Source organism: Phoca vitulina, unplaced genomic scaffold (genome assembly GCF_004348235.1).
Source record: "Phoca vitulina isolate PV1807 unplaced genomic scaffold, GSC_HSeal_1.0 scaffold43, whole genome shotgun sequence".
Lineage (NCBI taxonomy): Eukaryota > Metazoa > Chordata > Mammalia > Carnivora > Phocidae > Phoca > Phoca vitulina.
The window spans coordinates 12,276,450-12,295,050 of record NW_022589746.1 but is presented as its reverse complement, the minus strand read 5'-3'; the positions used below and the strand labels follow the sequence as shown (position 1 = coordinate 12,295,050).

At 43.9% G+C, this 18,601-nt stretch overlaps 1 protein-coding gene across 4 annotated transcripts in view; it reads right to left on the bottom strand.

The window, feature by feature from the left end:
- The window catches only part of ASAH2 (N-acylsphingosine amidohydrolase 2), a 95,071-nt gene that overhangs the window by 55,268 nt on the left and 21,202 nt on the right, over window positions 1-18,601 (bottom strand). For 2 of the 4 annotated variants that reach the window (XM_032430387.1, XM_032430390.1), the window contains exons 2-8: window positions 17,897-18,012; window positions 14,921-15,052; window positions 11,837-12,042; window positions 10,155-10,304; window positions 3,169-3,345; window positions 1,758-1,885; window positions 522-599 (exon numbers count right to left, since the gene is read on the bottom strand). In XM_032430387.1, coding sequence (XP_032286278.1) covers window positions 522-599; window positions 1,758-1,885; window positions 3,169-3,345; window positions 10,155-10,304; window positions 11,837-12,042; window positions 14,921-15,047 — 866 coding nt within the window. In that variant the 5' untranslated portion in view covers window positions 15,048-15,052; window positions 17,897-18,012. Of the gene's footprint in view, window positions 1-521; window positions 600-1,757; window positions 1,886-3,168; window positions 3,346-10,154; window positions 10,305-11,836; window positions 12,043-14,920; window positions 15,053-17,896; window positions 18,016-18,601 lie in introns of all 4 variants that reach the window. The other 2 variants (XM_032430388.1, XM_032430389.1) reach the window with 2 other exon arrangements.

Here is an 18,601-nt window from a genome sequence, read left to right as displayed (position 1 = left end):
TAACTCATCACAATAAGAACCTAGAGTGACCCCAACCTACACTTAACTGCAGTGCCCATGCACCATCTTGAGCTTCCATTGGGCATCCTACATCACTTGGAAGTTCGCACATCGAGGCATCTGGCACCGTTACCCATCCAGTCAATTCCTGAATCAGTCCAATTGCAGGGACAAAATTCACACATGAATGCAAATGCCTTCTTTTTGAAGAAAACAAAATCCACATTTTCTTACATATAAAACGAAATCCATGCCAAGCTGTAGTTTTGCCTCGTCTTCTTCCTTGAGGTGGCCTCAATTCTGCTTCCATCACTAGTTTTCCAGGTGAGGAAGTGGGTTCCGGGAGGCTGAGAACCTTGTCCCAGGGTCCATGGCTGGATCCCAAGTCTGGACTCTTAACTACTCAACAGATTCTCAGTCCCTGCTGCCACTATTCTAGTCTCTTCTCTCATCACCCCCTCTTCAGGATTCAGGAAAGTTATCCAGACAGAATGAAAAACAAAACAAAGTAAACAGAGTACCTGAGAAGGCCCAGTTCAGCTCCATTCAAATCTTCCATTTTTAGGACGACCATTTCTTTGTCGGTATTTGAAGAATACCTAGTCAGCAAAACAAAGAAACTCAGTCACTTCTATGTCAGAGCCTGGCCCTCCTGTGTGACCAGCAGTAGAAGCTGACTCAAAAACCAAAACCAAAACACGTTTCCGTAAGCGAGGCGCCCTGACATGCTATATCATCTTATAAACCACATCCGGGACCTCATTCCTCTGCAAATGCTGTCAGAGTCAGAGGCATCAGGCCAGCCGACTGGAGATGAAATATACATCTCTATGTCATACACACAATCTTCTATAACATATTCGTATTTCCTACAAAAAAGATTTGCCTTTGAAATTTCTACTTCTTTAAATTTTAATGGAATCTCTTAGAAATAGCAGGGAATATGCAAAATCAAAAACATTCATGACCTGCCGCATAAAGTGGTTCTTTCATGTCCTTTCAAGGGAAATCAGGTTATGTTTTCTAAAAATCAACTCCTTTGGAATCTACTAAAAAATACAGAGACAAATGTAAAATGTCAAGTGGTCAAATTGAAACTGAGATACTCGTTTACTATGCCATACTAGTCAAGCGCTTCTCTTCTGTTGCAAACCTGGTTTGGCACTTAAACAAACAAACAAACAAACAAAAAACAACAAAAACTATCTCCCTTAGTTGTTCCATTCAATTATGCTCATTTTATTTCTTGCTCTTCGTTCCAGTTTCTTTAACCTTTTATGTCCTTTCTCTTGCCACATTCTCCCGGACAGAGATGATTTCTTCTGAATGACATAATAAAAAGAGCTATTCATTAATTTAACAAATACATGTGGTGCACATTTTTATCTCCACTTTACAGAAGAAGCTGAGAGCCAATAGATTACGAACAAGTGAATCACCAAAGGTCACACGACTAGGAAGTGATCAAGCTAAGATATGACCAGAGTCGTGCCTGATTCCAAAGCTGAGAGTTCTTCCACCATCCAAACTCACCCCCGAAGCTGGCAAAGAGGCCAGACTTGTGTGCGGGATGGTGCGTGCTCCCACACTCACTTTGGACTTCTGCCACTCTTAAACACTAAGCATGTTTTACATTTATCTTAGCTTTAATACTCCTTCAGGATCCTGCCACGTTCCTCGAGGAACAGCTGTGTTCTTAGATTTTGTCGCCGATGGCTAAAGGAAACACATGATCTGATTCTGACAATCCCCCTCACCTGGCCCTCTCTGACTCAGGATTCTGAAGATAAGAAGAGGGGCTTCGGTTGATCTGGGCACCTTCCACAATTCCTTTGTTGATAAAGATTTTGCCTGGTTTCATGTTTTTGTGCGCCATCTCGATGCTCTGTGGGTTAAAGAGAGAGAGCACGAGCAAGTTGTGAATTTAGAAATCCTGGTGGGATACAGACTTAGTCGATATAAACAGAAGGGCTCTGTGGACAGTTTCCTTTGTCTCCAAGCTGCCCCTGCCAGGGGATGAGAGCTGGAGAACCACGCGGCCAGGGTCACTCTCGGGGTGCACAGAGGGCCTCGGGGCTGAGACACTGAATTGCCATGAACTGGGAAACTCGCGCCGATGGGCACCTGAGTGTCCTAGGGCCCCTGCATCAGGCACCATCCTCGGGTTCAGGCGGCCAAACTGGGAGTGACTCCCCCAACACTGGACCAGGATTTGTTAACATGTAGGGCATTCCCCCCTCCATACCCACTCCATCCCCCACCCTCTAAGGCAAAGTTTTTCGAACTTTTCTAACTCAAAACCACAATAAGCAATACATTCTTCATCACAACTTAATATGCATCGACGTCTGTGTCCTAAAACAAAAGTCCACAAGATGAACTACACCCTTACTATGTGTTTGGCAGCATGATATTCTCCAATCTGTTTTGTTTTAGTTCTGTTTTTTCAATGCGTACTGCAACCCATGAGATTGATTTCACGCAGCCAGTCATGAATTGCCAGGCAGAGTCTGGAAAACATTGTTGCAAAGACATGTCTGCCTTTGCCGACTAGATCGCCGGGCTTGGGAGTGGCTTCATGAGAAAAAGCAGAGAGACACTACATCTCGAAGGCAAAGGCATGAAGAGAACATCAGAAAGGATCCCGTGGGAGTAAATAATAAGCTGAGAGATGAGAAGAGAGGAATAAGAGGCACCCAAGCCAGGGACGGGAGGGGGGCTTTGGGTTCTGGAAGGAGCTCTGTGCTGTCTGCAGCTACCATTGAGGACATGAGCAATGAGGGTATGTATAGAAACAGGATCCTCTGTCATGCTGTTTGGGAAATAGGAGGCAAGATTGCAATTATTTGTAATTACTTTTGGTTCCTTGATGGGTTCCTTTTCGAGTGACTTAGCGCAGAGAACAGACCATGTAGGGCCCTCTCGGTTATAAAGGTTATAAGTGTCCCTTTAGACAACTGCATGAGGCTTCCTGCAGAGAACTGTCCTCTCTCCATCAGTCAGTGCCTCGGAGACCAGAAGCTACATGGGAGTCAGGAACGGAGGTGAGGAAGGAGTGAAGATGCTCAGACTGAGATCCTAGAAGGACTCTCTCCATATCACAGCAAACTGATCCTAAACACTTGTAGGCGAGGGAAAGAACAGCTCCATCTGGGGCTCTGTGCCTACCTTCACGATGCCAGTGACCATGTATTCAAAAGTTCGATTGCTAAACCCTTCGCTGGCGATGACAAACACGGTATACTGGAAAAATCCCGCTGGTCCCGAGTGAGTGTGAGTGCCGCTCAGGATGATGTTGTCTCTTCTGTACAGGGAACCATATTTACTCTGCAGTCTGTTCAGGACCTTCAGGAGAAAAGAAAAAAAGAGAACTAAAAAGGATAACTCAGCAACTCACTATGGAAAAGGCTTGGGTGAGGCTAATCGCCGATCGTATCAATGACGCCCTTCACTCTATGCTTGAGGGTGTCATCATAGTAACAACATCAACACCAACAGTCCCCACCAAGGCTAACGTTTTGTGGATCCTCACTAGGTGCGAGCACAGGGTTAGGTATTACATGCCTTATGTTATTTTAAAATCTTTTAACAACCCCAAGAGGTAGGTATTTTTAATCTTCTAGCTGAGAACACTGAAGCGTGCAGAAGATAAAGAATGCACCCACTGATCTAATAAATAGCAGAGCCAAAACCAGATCTGTGTCTCCATAGAACGAGTACGCTTTCCGATTCATTATCCCACACGGAGTATTAGCGCCCGGGCACTGATCTAAGCACTAGGAATATGTGACTTTCCTACCCTGATGAAGCTTTTATTCTAATGGGGGAGAAATAAGCAAACAAATGAGTGTGTAATGTTATATTATATCATGCAGTGGTGAACGCTATGAAGAAAAATGTTTCTGGGTAGGGAAAAAGAGAGTGATGGGTGTCAGGGAGGAAAACACCTTCTCAAAGATGTTACCTTTCATCAGAGGCTTAAAATGAAGAGCCCAAGCTGGTCATGCAATATACGGGGAAAAGCATCCCAGGGGCAGTGAACAGAATGTGTAAAGGTCTCTTTATTTCCTCGCAGCCCAGAATGAAGAACTTGACATTGCCTGACACCTAGCATCACACTTACTGGTCTGGGGGAAGCCAGCTGCCGTGACCTCAGGACACCCCAGCAGCCCTGTGGGGATGCCCGTGTGGAAACGAGCACAGTGGATGAGCCACCTCAGGCGTCGTAGACCCTTTACCTCGGGCAAGCCTTCCAACCAGCCAGCACATGATTCCAACCTCACGGCACAGCAGGGAGGGTGTGTGGTTGCTCTTCTCACCTCAGTCGGAATCACCCAGCCCGCCCCCCTGGGATTCCCGAGCCTCAGAAAGGACAGGCCGAGCTTTGCTTTAAGCCCCTGAGTTTTCCAGATGACTTGTTGTGGAGCAAGAGATCACACACACACACACAGAGACCCGGGGAGTGTTCAATGTCCGTGTCACAGTCCGTGAACATCTCATCACGCATGATACATGTGCTTGTGGGGCACAGACACGTCGAGAAAACGACAGGGAGAAATGTCCAATGGTGCCAAGCACTAGTTTCTGATTCTGCTTTAATCAGCTTCAATCTGAAATTTGGTATTATTGTGGCTTCCTTGGGAAAGATGGTTTGGCTTTTTTTATGCCAAAAATCATTAAAATGATCTCACGGGGTGACTCTTGGTTTCGGCTCAGGTGATGATCTCAGGGTCCTGGGATCGAGCCCTGTGTCTGGCTCCAAGTTCAGCAGGGAGCCTGCTTGAAGATAATCTGCTGGCTCACTCTCTCTCAAATAAATAAATAAATCTTAAAAAAAAAAAGTGTCAAACGCAGAGCAACCTTCCTTGATGAAGGATACTATCACCGGGCACAATGATGAAAGCTCATTTATGGCAGGGATGGCAAATACCGCTTACTCACGTACCCAGTCCTACTTATTGGTAGTTGCTCTCAGATGCAGGGTGTTGAGAAGGATTCTGAATCTAAACCTGGGCTTAGCAAAAAAGAGGGCCTTTTTTGATTAGCAACACTGTCTACCTTGAGAATAGCACAGGAAGCGGTATGCTGATAAACTGTCATGCACATGGAAACCAAAGCCCCCCGTTTGAATTGTTTGCCAGTTTCTGGGGTGTAAATACTCCCACCACAGTCAATTTCAAGCTACCAAAATCTAACAAGGAGCTCACAAAGCTCCTGAACATTTAACAATCAGCCCTCATGAGCTGGTCCAAGCCAGTTCCAACACACCCGTGATACATAAGGGAGTAGCAGGAACTTACGTACCATATGCCCAACACACACTAATACATCCATTTCAACCTCTTCTATTTTAGGTGAAGAGCTACACCACCCTCATCTACTCGTGTGGCCATTGAATGGGGAAGACGCTTACAAACCATCTTGCCTTGTTAACCAATCCATGCCCCAAACATGATTGCTAGGTTACCATGTCTGTTTACACAATCCTTTGATGCCAGGCAAATGTGGAAAGGAAATAGGACATGACCAGACTAACACCCTCTGACCAAGTAGCCCACATTCTCCATCCCAAGAAGTTTCCATGTTGCTTCTGTGTGACCTAACTCCAGCCCACATGTTTCATCACTCTTATATGTTCTTCCACACAGTGATGACAACACTTGTGAGGAAGATGCCTCTGTAAGGAGCAGGTAGAATGATCACTGAAGGGATACCACAAAACTCAACTCAAAGCTCTGTCAAAAGCTAATGTTCTCACAGTTCTGTCACCAAGACAAGAAGGTAGTGGGACAAAAAAGAACTTCCAGTCAACTTTAGAGGTGCCCTGGCCCTACCCCCATTTTTATTCCCAGAGAACTATAATGTTAGGATTTTAGAATTCAGTGTACTTCTTTGGGTTTACTCAAGAATCAAGTCCTTAAATAGATGTGAATTACGGCTCTCACGTTTTGTATCCTAACTACAGATGTTGTATCCTAAACTACGATCTTGTATCCTAACAGATATTGTATTCTAAACTACACTCTCCAACGTGAAGTCCGACACATGGGACTTCAAGAAGAAGGAAAGAAAAACTCAATCGTCCAAGGACAATGCCTGCGACTAGCCATTATAATTAGCACGTTCCCTACGTCATGAGAGGAGAGTGTCTGAACAGAGTGAAGAAGTTGAATGTCTAGTGAACAGAGCTGAATGTCTACAGCTCACCCCTCTGTGTTCCATTTCCTATTACTGATGAACCTGAGAACCTGCCATGGAAAGAGCTGGAAAGCCACTCTGTTCTCCTGTCCTGCCTCACTGCTCAGAGATCTTCCCAAACCTTCATTCCATGCTGGAAATTTCATCAATCCTTAAAGCTTAGACTGAGAAGCTGCCTAAAACCAGGTGTTCTAAAAAAGCATAAGAGCGCCTGTTTAGCTACATTTATTTTTCACACCTTCTCTTGGATTAACCTGGGATAGGGAAGTGGGTTCATTTAAAGGCCTTCCCGCTGGGTCTCAGATCGCATGGGGAAGTAAAAATAGGAAGAGATGGAGAAATAGTGGACTGGTGACTTCACGGCCTCTGCAGCCCAACACATTAATCCTCTCTCCCCTCCACACTCCACCCCCAAAGTTCACCTTTGACTCTCCCATTTCTTCTCATGACCCCACCATTTCCCCCATCAGAAGCATGGCTGATGCTCCGGGAGAGCAGTAAGCGTAGTGGTAGTGAGTGTAGGTGCCGGCACCCAGATGCCTGTGTGTGCACCCAGCCCAGGCGCTTCCTGGCTGGCTAGCCGTGCGCAAGTTACTCAATCCCCTGCAACTCGCTTTCCTAATCTGTCAAATGACATAATAATAGCACCTTCCTCCTTCAGTTGTTTGGAGGATTAAATCCATTAATATAGATGAAGCAATTAGTGTGTGACTCATCGTGGGAACTATGCAAGCGTTAGCTTTTATTTCTATTCATTCCCAAATCTCATTAGCATTTAATGTGACCTCCTACTACCATGTAGTCTCGCTGCCACCCCACTGCTTTAAAACCTTTGTGCGAGGCTCACGTGGCATAGGAGAAATTTCCAGGCAAAGTTGAAATCCTTCCTGCCACCCTAGTTTCCCTTTCTAGTTCATTCAGCCTTCCAACGCATTGTAAAACCTCCGTGTATTAAATCTCCTCTGTTTGAAATACCGGGTGTGAGTACCGTTTTCCCAACCGGACCCTCACCGCTAGGGTCTTGACATTAATTTAACAAAGCTGCCAATTTGAGTCCTCACCTCCAGCCTCAGTTTGCGTCAAACATCACTGATTAATCATCCTAAAGCAAAATTGGCTTTGTATTACTCCTCCACTCAAAGGTTTTCAAAGAATCCCCATCACTTACAGAAGTAAAAATAAACTGGCATCCCAGGCCCTCTACAATTATGACTAACATACCTTCCAGGTGTATTCCCAATTACAGGCCCATGTGTGTCCTAATAGCAAGAATCCCTGTCCCTTCAAAGGACAGTCTACATTCCTCCCTTGTGTCTCTCTGTGGTCACACCACCTCCTCTGTTTGATAGCTCTCTCTCCCCATGTTAACCATTTAAAATTCTTCCCATTCAGATAAAGAGTATGTGGTATATATACACATATATATATATATATATATAATATAAATATGTAATATTCTATTATATACATGTATATAATACACCATTATATGTGTGTATATATACATATGCATATGTATATATGTATATATATATATACACACCATATATTCCATTATATTATAATATCCCATTATACATATGTAATGGAATATTACCCAGCCATAAGAAAATGCAATCTTGCCATCTGCAACAACATGGATGGATCTAGAGAGCATAATACTCAGTGAAATAAGTCAGTCAGAGAAAGATGGATACCATATGATCTCACCCATAGGTGGAATTTAAGAAACGAAACAAATGAACACAGAGAAGAAAAGAGACAAACCAAAAAAACAGACTCCTAACTATAGACACCAAACAGAGGGTCACCAGAGGGGGAGGGGCAAAACAGGTGAAGGGGATGAAGAGCACACTCATCATGATGAGCACCAAGTCATGGAGAGAATTGCTGAATCAGTGTATGTTAGTCCTGATGATAATATAAGTATACTGTTAACTATGCTGGGAATGAAAGAAAATAAGCTTCTGCCCATTGGAATGTCACACCCACTATGAAATTATTCCCGACTTTGCAGTCCCCTTGTGGTGGTGGTTTTAAACCACTGTGTGCTCACAGCTTCCTCACTAACCCTCCCTTTCAGAGGGCATGCTTTGCTTTCCCATCCCTGGGTGTGAACTGGACTTGGTGACTCGATTCCAATAGACAGAATGGACTAGAAGTGCAACTTCTGAGCCGGGTTAGGAGAGGCACCATGGCTTCTCCCCTGCTTTTTCTCTTGAGTCACTCACTCTGGGGAGAGCAGCTGTTCGGGGCCACGAAGGACAGTGACCATTAAATGTCCACTATTCAGGAAAGCGGGGAATGGAGGCCTTCTGTCAGCACCACGCAGGTGAATCATCTTGGAAGTGGATTAATCAAGTCTTCCAATGATGGCAGCCTCTGCCAACAGCTTGATTTCAAGACACCCTAAGCTGGAACCACCTGGCTAAGCCAGTCCTGATTTCCTGACCAACAGAATGTGAGATGATGTTTCCTGTTTTACGCCACTGTATTCTGGAGCTATTTGTTACTTGGTAATAGATAACTAACACACCACCGTACTTTACTCCAGTGAATTATAGTTACTGTATTTTTCTATTACAGCCCTTTCCTCCTCTCCCCAGCTGGGTAGTGAGCTCATAGGAAATGTGGATTACGACTCACTTGGTTATGTGCCCCCTGAAGTGACCAGCAAAGTACCATGCAAAAAGTAGGTGGTCAATGCATTTTTCCCTCCACGGTAATAGAATCATGTCACTTTTAAGAATGTGGGCTCTGGTATCAGGCATACATGTGTTCAGGACCCAGCTCTACCATTTGCTAACTGTGCGAATTTGGGAAAGTTCCTCACCTTTTCTAAGACTCCATTACTTTATCCATCAAGTGGGGATAACAACAAACCCACCTCATAGTTTTGTTGTAAGTGTAGGAGTGGGGAGAACATGTAATCCCTTGCTCCTTCGGTGTCCAGAGATGGGGGAGGCTTCCACTCCCCTCTTGGGAAGCGACATTGGAAAAATGTTTCGAGGCCCCCTTGTCATCCCTGTCACTGGCCACTTCACACCACAGGAAGAACAGTGTTTAATAGAGGCTGATAGAACATGACACTGAATAGTGAACATTTAATGGTCTCTTTCCTGGGTGCTCCAGACTTTCTGTTTCCTCACCTTCATTAATATGTGAGCAGATATTAAAAGAGTACATTCTCTTTCTGTGACCTGATCCCATGCAGAAAATACAACTCAGTCATGTCCAAGAAACTGGCTTAGAAAGACAGACCTGGAAGGCCATGCTCATCACCCTATTTCTCCCTCTCTCTCTGTGCATCTTACTGCTGCCTGCCCAGGACACATGGGCTCCCTTCTGCTAAACACAACCTTCCCCACAGAGGGGGTAACATGGTCTCAATTTGGGGAAAATCACAGAAGAGCCCACCATAGCCTACAATAGAGCTTAAAGAGTAAATAACATTGTATTCTTTTTAAATTTTATTATGGAAATTTTCAAACACATACAAAAATAATCAGAATAGTATAATGAGACCCCCATCTCCCGCTCAACCCAACTTCAGCCATTTATTTCGATGTTGTGTTTTACTTCTCATCTGGCTCCTTGCATCTCAACTGTCTAAAACTTGAGGGATTAGTAAGTAATTGGAGCTCTCAGACTTCTAACAAGGAGGATTAAATAAGAGAATGGATGTGAAGGTTGCCTCGAACATAATAAGCTTGCAAAACACATTAATAGTAACAATGACAATGAGCCATCAGCAGAACTGAGAGCAAGTTTGATCAAGATGACCAAGACTGGAATTACTTGCTAGCCGATTATGTGAAGGCTTGTCAAGAGCTTATAATACGGAGGGCAGTAGAAACTCACTGGATGAGAAGCCAGGAGGGCTTAGTTACTGTCACATTCACTCCCAGACCTTTTCTTTTAAATCATGTCATTTCATTGTCACCTCAGCCACTTACCTCAAGCCTGAGTCGTTGGGATACCATGCCTATGTCGATGCTGACAAACACCACTCGATTTGACCCATCGGGCTCCGCCATGATGAAAGCACGGCTGTACAGCCTCGTGAGAATGCCCCGTGCATTCTGGCCAGTCTTACCGTAGCCCATCTAGGGAGGAAGAGAGAGAGAGTCAGAGCCAGTCTGCCTCACTCCCCTGCCACCAGAACCAGGTACAACCACACAAGAAGAGACCACTTAGGAAAGGCGAGGTAAAACACAATCCACAGGACACTGTGGCTCTGCGTGGGATGATAATATGTGTTTTCAAGAAGCAAGCCAACATCAGGAAAGAGACTTTACTCTTCTGTGTGGAAAAATGCAGAGTAGCTCTCAGTTTGGCAGGAGCCATTCACAGGCCTATGGGCAAGGAAGGGGTTGGCTTGGCTCCGGAATTTTGTTACCATGTCACAGACCTTCCAGGGGTTTCTGTTCTTTTCTCCTGCCCAAGGTGCTACTGAAGGAAGTACTTCCCCTACCATCATCCCACATTCCCAGAACATCCTAAATACTGAAGGCTCCCTCCCTTTGGTTGTTTGGTGTGTAATGTTCTTTCTTTTTCTGAAGAAAATGAAAACTAACGATGTACTGTATGGTGACTAACATAACATAACAAAACATAACAAAACAAAACAAAATAGAATAAAATAAAATAAAATAAAAAAAGAAAATGGTTTCTTTATGATTCAGTAGTCTCTACTGAGGGCACCTCATGCTGTCTTTTACCTTGTTGACTGTCCCTCAGCTAAGTCAGGCCAAATGTACCCATCACAATCCCCCTTGTCACCTTGTCATAAAGCCTACCCATGAAGTCTTCAGAATGCCCCTTCTACTGCTTGCTTTACCCCTCATAGGAGTGTTCACTTAGGGTTCGCTTTCCAGAGCTACTTCTCAGAACAGACAGTAGGGAATAACTCCTAGACTCTAAAGATTATTTGGTAGGAAGGAGAAAATCTCATCAAACAACCTCACGTTCTAGCTTCCTAGAGAAGGGTGGATATGAATGAATACATCCACCATCACAACCAAGAAGTTGCATGCCCGCATCTAATAGGCCACACTGGACCGACAGAAGCCTTTTCCTTGGCTTACACGGTGTTGCCCCAGGCTAGGTTTCCAGTTTTAACTAGAGTTGCCTATATTTTCCAACTGAGAGATTTAGATACTCAGGTCTCTGATCCAGAGATTTTCCAGCTTCTCTTGAAAAAACTTTAAGATAGGGCAGCCCTACATGGCAATAATTGCTAAAGCCATGCACTTTCCAGTTATACCTCCCACTTCCCACTGTCCCCCAAACTGAGGATTCACTAGACACTTATCAGCTTACACTGGCCTGCTTCCATCATTTATGGTACCCTGTTGTCTGTGAGTTTGCCAGCCCTGCCACTTCCATTCATAAAAAATGGCCAATTGGCTTTACATAGGAGTTGCAGTTGAACACATGGTCCCTCTTTATAGTACAATAATCATAGTGTTAGACAGCAGTGAAATCAATGAAAAAGTGAGAAGAAGAAGGAGGAGGAGGGGGAGGAGGAAAAGGAGAAGGAGAAAATGATGATGATGTAATAGTCAGGAATAAGTGTAGGATGCGAGTAATAACAATACTTGCTTCATTCTCTCCAAGGAGCCCATGATTTACCTACCAAGTTGATATCTGCTACTTGTCCTGTGCAGTCAGCTCGCCCAACACCAATATGGTAGCCACTAAAGTTCTGAAAGAGAGGAGGCTCTGGGGTGCTAATCACGGGAGGTGCCTGGGTGGTTGTAGAGCCACTGGTGATTGTCGAGCCTTGACTGGCTGTGGAGCTCTGGGTGGCCGGGGAGCTCTGGGTGGACGGAAAACTGGGATCTAAAAACAGAATAAAATATTTAAGGAACAACATTTCAGTTCACTTATTTGTTGGCATCAATTAGAACACACAGGTTCAGGTTCCTAAGGAAAAATGTTTATATATTCTCTTATATTTAAAATATATGGTAAAGGGGCACCTGGGTGGCTAAGTTGGTTAAGCGTCTGCCTTCGGCTCAGGTCATGATCCCAGGGTCCTGGGATGGAGTCGGACGTCATGTTCCCAGCTCAGTAGGGAGTCTGCTTCTCCCTCTCCCTCTGCCCCTACCCCCACCCTGCTCATGCTTGTTCTCAAATAAATAAATAAAAATTTTTTAAAATTAAATAAATAAATAAAATATATGGTAAGAAACATCTCAGGAACTTGTTGAATATAATAATCCTAAGGAGGATCTTTCTCTTGACTTGGAGATACTTCCACCTAATAATCAAGGCCTGCGTTAAACGTCCTTCAACTTCTCATCACAAGCCATTCCTTGTCAAACTCATGGCCCTGAACTCACTCCCCCTGCATGTCTCCTCTAGCCAAACAAGCCAGGTTCCAGGTTTCCTGGCACACAGCCTACTAAAACTAGCCTCCAGGGATTTGTCTCCACCCTTCTCTCCATCCAGAGACCTTATTGCTCTCTGGTCCACCAACCAAGCTCCACAACTCCCTTCTGAGTTGGTTCATTTCCATCACACTCAGCGGCAGCTCAACCCTCACATCCAGGGATGCCACCCCCACTGTGTCTACACTGCCCCCTCTTCCCCAACCTTCTCAAATCTTTTATTCAGGATGCAAACCAGATCACTGTATGCTCTACATAGTTCCACCTTATTTTACTCATATCACCATCTGCGTATGTGCGTGTACACACACATGTCCTATGTGATCACACACACACACAAGTATGAAGGGAGGCAGAATGGCATAGAGTCTACACGAGCAGGTACCAGAACCAAACAGCCTGGGTTTGAAAACTGACTCTACCACCTACTAGCTGAACAAACCACTTACCCTGTTCTACCCCGATTATTCCCATCTATACAATGGAGGTAATAGTACTCTACTCCCTAGGGTTGTTTTGAACAATAAATATGTTCATACATATTAAAAATTTAGAATAATTGTCAGCATATAGCTTTGGTTCTATTTACATATTGAGATATCCTATATATGCTTGTTATTTGTTTGTTTGTTTCCACCCCAGACAACAGCCAGGGTTGCCAAGGTGACAGATGTCATTGTCACAGGTATTAGTGCTCAGACAGTACTTAGTCAAGAGATTGGCTGCTGACTCCCCTGGGATCCTAGAATTTGGGGGCCAAAGAAAAGCTAGAGATCACCTAGACTGATCTCGTCAGTTTTACATATAAGAAAACTGAAACCCAGAGAAGTGATGTAACCACGATTTCGGGGACAACACGAGATGAACCAGGTGCATAGCCCAGATCCTCTGACTCAGAATCTGATGCTCTTTCATCCATATTCGACATGTCATTAGAATCCATATTTTCTCAACCGTAAGCCTCCATTTTCTATGAGACATCAATTATTGCCAGGAAGGAGGCAGGCTCTTTTACCTTATTGATACCCACGTAGGAATGAGGTGCCAACCAAAGCCAAACCAGGTCCAATGGCCAAGGGTGATTTCTTTAGGACCTCAGAGTCGCAGGTTCTATATCCGGAAAATGGTACTAAGACTAGCACCTACCTTTATAGAAGCTTTATGAGAATTAAGAGGGAAAAGTATGTAGACCCTTGACCATAGCACTTGACACAAAGCAACCTCTCAACAAACAGCAACTCCTACTATGAGAATAGTTACCATAACTGTTGATCACCTCCCTGAGTCTCAGCCTCTGGATTCTCTAACTTTAAGAGCTAAAGCTAAGGAAGTTCTATGGATCCTTTCCTTTCTAGCAGTCCATGCCCCTGCTCTGCACACTGCTGGCGCAGAGGATCTCTGTCCCTCTTGAGGGAATTCAAAGCGCAGGGTCATGGTAGAGAATACATTGGAAAGAAAAGGTCACAAGAGAGAAAACTGAGGTGAAAAAAATCAGGCTCCTTCTCTGTTTCATCTAAAGCCAGCCCTCCCTTTACTTCAGTCAAAGCCTTCAACCCCCACCTGTCTTCTCTACTTGTTTACCAGTATATGACCCACCACCAAAGTAGGGCTCCATCAAAGACCCAGGGGGCCAATATTGCCTGTAATGTAGCCTACATTGTTTTCCAAGACTAAATTTATTCCCAACATTAAAAAAAATATCAGGAGATGCCTAAATCATCCATTCCAGCTTCTCTTGAAAACCCTGGAGATCTGCGTCCATGTGACACCATGACAACCCACACCCCTCAAGAGGGGCTGTGGACCCTGCTCCCCCCACCCAGACCACCTCCCCACTCCACCTCATTTACAGAACTTGAGTGGCCCTCCTAAGAATCTGAGTTCAATGCCCCCTTCTCTAAAGCTTTCCACAGACTAATTGATATTCAGTGGGTCTTTCATTCTCCTTTTGTCCCCAAGAGAAGATGATGCCTGAGAAAAGGCAAAGAGAAAGAGAGGAGACTTGGGGCAAATGTTCACATTACTTGGCCTTGAAGAATTCTGAACTGGGCTTAGGTCAGTGGAAAAGTGAAAGATGAATAAGCGCATGTCAGAATGCCTGTCAACCGGCTATTTGTGGGCAAAGGTAAGCTTGATAAAAATTGCTATCAATGCAGAAAGGGCAATTAATGTAAAGGTTAGATGGCCATCCCAGGCAGCTTAAGTACACATTCAACTGTTGTTATCGGCATTATCAGCAGACACTGTTCTTTGCCTTGGCGTCCCCGGTGATCAAGAAATTTCCCACAGGCTAGGAAGAGCATCCAAGAGAGCCCCTGACAACTTGCCTTTGTGATTTTCAATGGTCCCACTGGTGATAAACAGGAGGCTGAGAAGGGCTACTGTGACAGCGGTCATCAATACTAGGATGAAGATCAGGAATGTCTCCAACGTGGAGAAGGTGCGTTTGGCCATCTCTCCTGAGGAAAAGCAGAAATGGAAGAGGTGGGAGAAGACAGAATCACAAATTAAAACATATATGCTTTGAGCTGCCCAAGCCTAAGGTGTCTTAGTTCTCCCATATGAATAGACTATACCAGGGACAGCAAGTACAGAGCATACCTGCCACTGCTTCCTTATCCCAAGCCATGGCAGACAAGACCAATCAATTACAGCACTCTTTGGTGAGCTCACATGTGGTTTCCAAACCCTTCTTGGTACAGTGCTCATTCTAAAAGCCACAACCCATCATTTGGCATTAGCAAGGAAGCCAAAATCTATTTGTATTCCTTGGCTGCATCATACTGCTTTCATTTATGGTGATGATGTTATCTGTACACAGGTCGAGGTTGGAGCACTTCTGTCAATAGGGATGATTGTGCTTGGTTAAGGCTGTCCTCTGTGGCCATGGCCTAAGGAAAACTACCTTGTCTACAAGGAAGTGAAACACACAATTTTGGCCTTTAAACTCCATTTGCTAACCTCCAGTTAATACTTAATGAGAAAACAATATGGAAGAGGGGGTGGCATCTCTGGTCTCAAGCCAGGCATTAAGAAAATCTCCCTCTTCCATCATCAGAAGGATCCCACATATTTTGCAGACACTGTCAGAGGATGAGGACAAAGACAATGCCCCTGTGTTCTACAAAAGCAGAAAATATCCTTACAGATTCCTTTAGATATTTCAGGAGTAGGAGTCATCATCACTCAGAGAGACAATAGATGCTAAAAATCCACATAATGTACCAAGAGAAGGTATAACATGGTAGTTAAAAATTGGATTCTGCCTTCTGACCCCAGAGTCCAAATCTCATTTCTGCCGCTTACTGGGCAACCTTGGGAAATCCTCCCCAACACTGAGCCTCAGTTTCCCTATCTGTAAATAAGGATGTGATGATGATGATAATTTTAGTACCCATCTTATAGAGTTCTTATAAAAATGAGATGACAGTAATAATTCTTTCATCCCATAGAACACAGTAGGTGTTCAAAATGTTTGCATTTATCACTAGGTTGCAAAACAGCAGGCTCTGCTCCTCACTGTCCTCAAAGGGAGTTTATATGAAACAAGCATTAAAGAATTATTGGAATCACAGGTAGGAACTTCAGAGCCCATTTTCTTAACCCATACTTCAGGATGCCAGAACAATGAGATGGGATTAGAGTCCTAGATGGGTAATATGGGGCTCAGATGCTACTCCAAGATGGGTAATATGGGGCTCAGATGCTACTACCCCCAAGAGTTATAAATTGGCTACAAACAAGTGTGCTTAGCCTGGCCCAATTTTTTGTTTCAATTTGATTTAGTTGACAAGATAGAAGAGCTCACAGTTCATCTGTAAAAAGAGAGTCTCCATTTACAAATCTAAACCCTCAAGTTTTCTTTCAAAATATTTCATAAACCATGACAACACTGAGTCAGCATTCCTACGTGCCAGGAGTCTGGTAGAACTTAGTAGCTGCTGTTCCTTTAGATGGGGCATGCATTCTCCACCCACCACAGACTCTTCCGGTGGATCTTTTCCATCTAAGTTACTACCTGGTCTTTGCAGTTATTTTATTTTGCAATCCCTGGACTACAGTTTAAAAATCAGTCTAACAGCAAACACTTCAGAGGTAGGGCTAAACTGGAAGGGGACAAAGAGACTGGCACATCTTCCCAAATTTCTTGGATATTAGCACACTTTCCTCATCCATTTATCACCATCATAATCGCTCTTACTGCTACCATCAAGGACAACTTCAAATTTAAAGCAAAGCAAATTAGTTCCAATATTGGTCCCAATATTCACTGTCAGCCCCCAGGAGTCAGGAAACACATCTAAGATATGCTTCTGAAATTTTGATGATCCAGCTAAGTTTACCAGTCCTGCACCAAGAGAACAACTAAACATGGCTGACCAACAGGCAGACCTCCCCACCCCAGAGCATCTACATACACACTGCATGTGTAAATGTGGCCACATGGTAGGAGCCTACGCAATGAATAGACATGCTTCAAAATCATACTGTTCTGGGGCACCTGGGTGGCTCAGTCAGTTAAGCGGCTGCCTTCAGCTCAGGTCATGGTCCCAGGGTCCTGGGATCGAGCCCCGCATCAGGCTCCCTGCTCGGCAGGAACCCTGCTTCTCCCTCTCCCACCCCCCTGCTTGTGTTCCCTCTCTTGCTGTGTCTCTCTCTGTCAGATAAATAAATAAAATATTAAAAAAAAAAATCATACTGTTCTTCTTCTCTCTCTCTCTCTTTTTTTTGCTAGTTTTATTCTGTTGAATTGATTACCAAGATCAACCTTTTACACGAGTCAATAATAGCACTTGATTTCACATTAGCATGTCCAGCTCTAACTCGGATTTCAATGATGTACTTCATGGCTTTCACTGCTATGTTGCCAGAATTACTGCCAACATTATTACTATTCTTTTTTAACCAGCTAGCACTATTTATTTTTCACTGATGACTACAGTCTGAATTCAAATGTTAAAGCAAATGCCTAGTCTGCCTTCAGAATGCACCACAGAGAGCTGGGCTAATCATTATAACTTAAAAGATTTGACACTTCCCACTGGTCCTCACTTCATCTGGCAAAATTCTGCAAGCTCAGTGATGAGGCTCTATGACACAATGGCAAGCCACTTGCCACATCTCTACCACACTGAGGTCTCTGTTTTTCAAGACTGTGAGAGTAAGAGGTAATAATTTCGCAAAGTGGGTTTCCAAAGCTAAGAAAATGGAGCGAAGCTTTTAGGATTTCATCAAGATCTCTAAGACAAAGGGATGATTCAAGATTCCTCCCTCCCTCTCCAAGAAAATACAAGTATTCTTACCTGATTCAAACAATCAAAAGAAATCCTGCATCCCAGTAAAGCAAATGACAGTCCAGAATCTCGTTCCTTTCGCCTTTCACTGTGCTCAGCCAAGATTTCTCAGCACGTTCTGAAACCTACTGAGGAAAGATGTTCACAGTCATGCCCAAGAGAGCAGAGTTCTCATTAGCATACCATTACATTTCATCTGTAATGGGCTTGGTGCAGGATGAGATTAAAGTGTATTGATAACAAGAGCCTTCTACGCAAACTCTCCCCTGGGAAAGACTGATACTGAGGGAGAAGTTGCAGAAGATCTGCGGGGCTGAAGGTCATTGATTTCAGCCTTTACACACCTCTCCAGCACAAGTTCTGTGCAAGGTCTATAGCCTGGATCACCAAAAAAGAGCACCTGCTTTATTTGCCACTGGTCACTCAACCAGCAATCAAGAGGGACTGATGCTGCATGCTGGATATTAGTGCGGGCTATGGCTCACATTGAGCTATGTGTACACCAATTTCAGATGAGAAAAGTGATTTTAACTCTTAGGTTCTTGTGCATGAAAAGAATGCAAAGTTTTAGATGAACTAAGAATATGAATAATGCATATACAACAGGGCAAGAATGCTGTGCAACCATTAAATAATTTAATGACCTACAAAATTACTATATTTAATTAAGTTTAAAAGACATTATAATCCTGTTTTTTAAAGCAGACATTATTT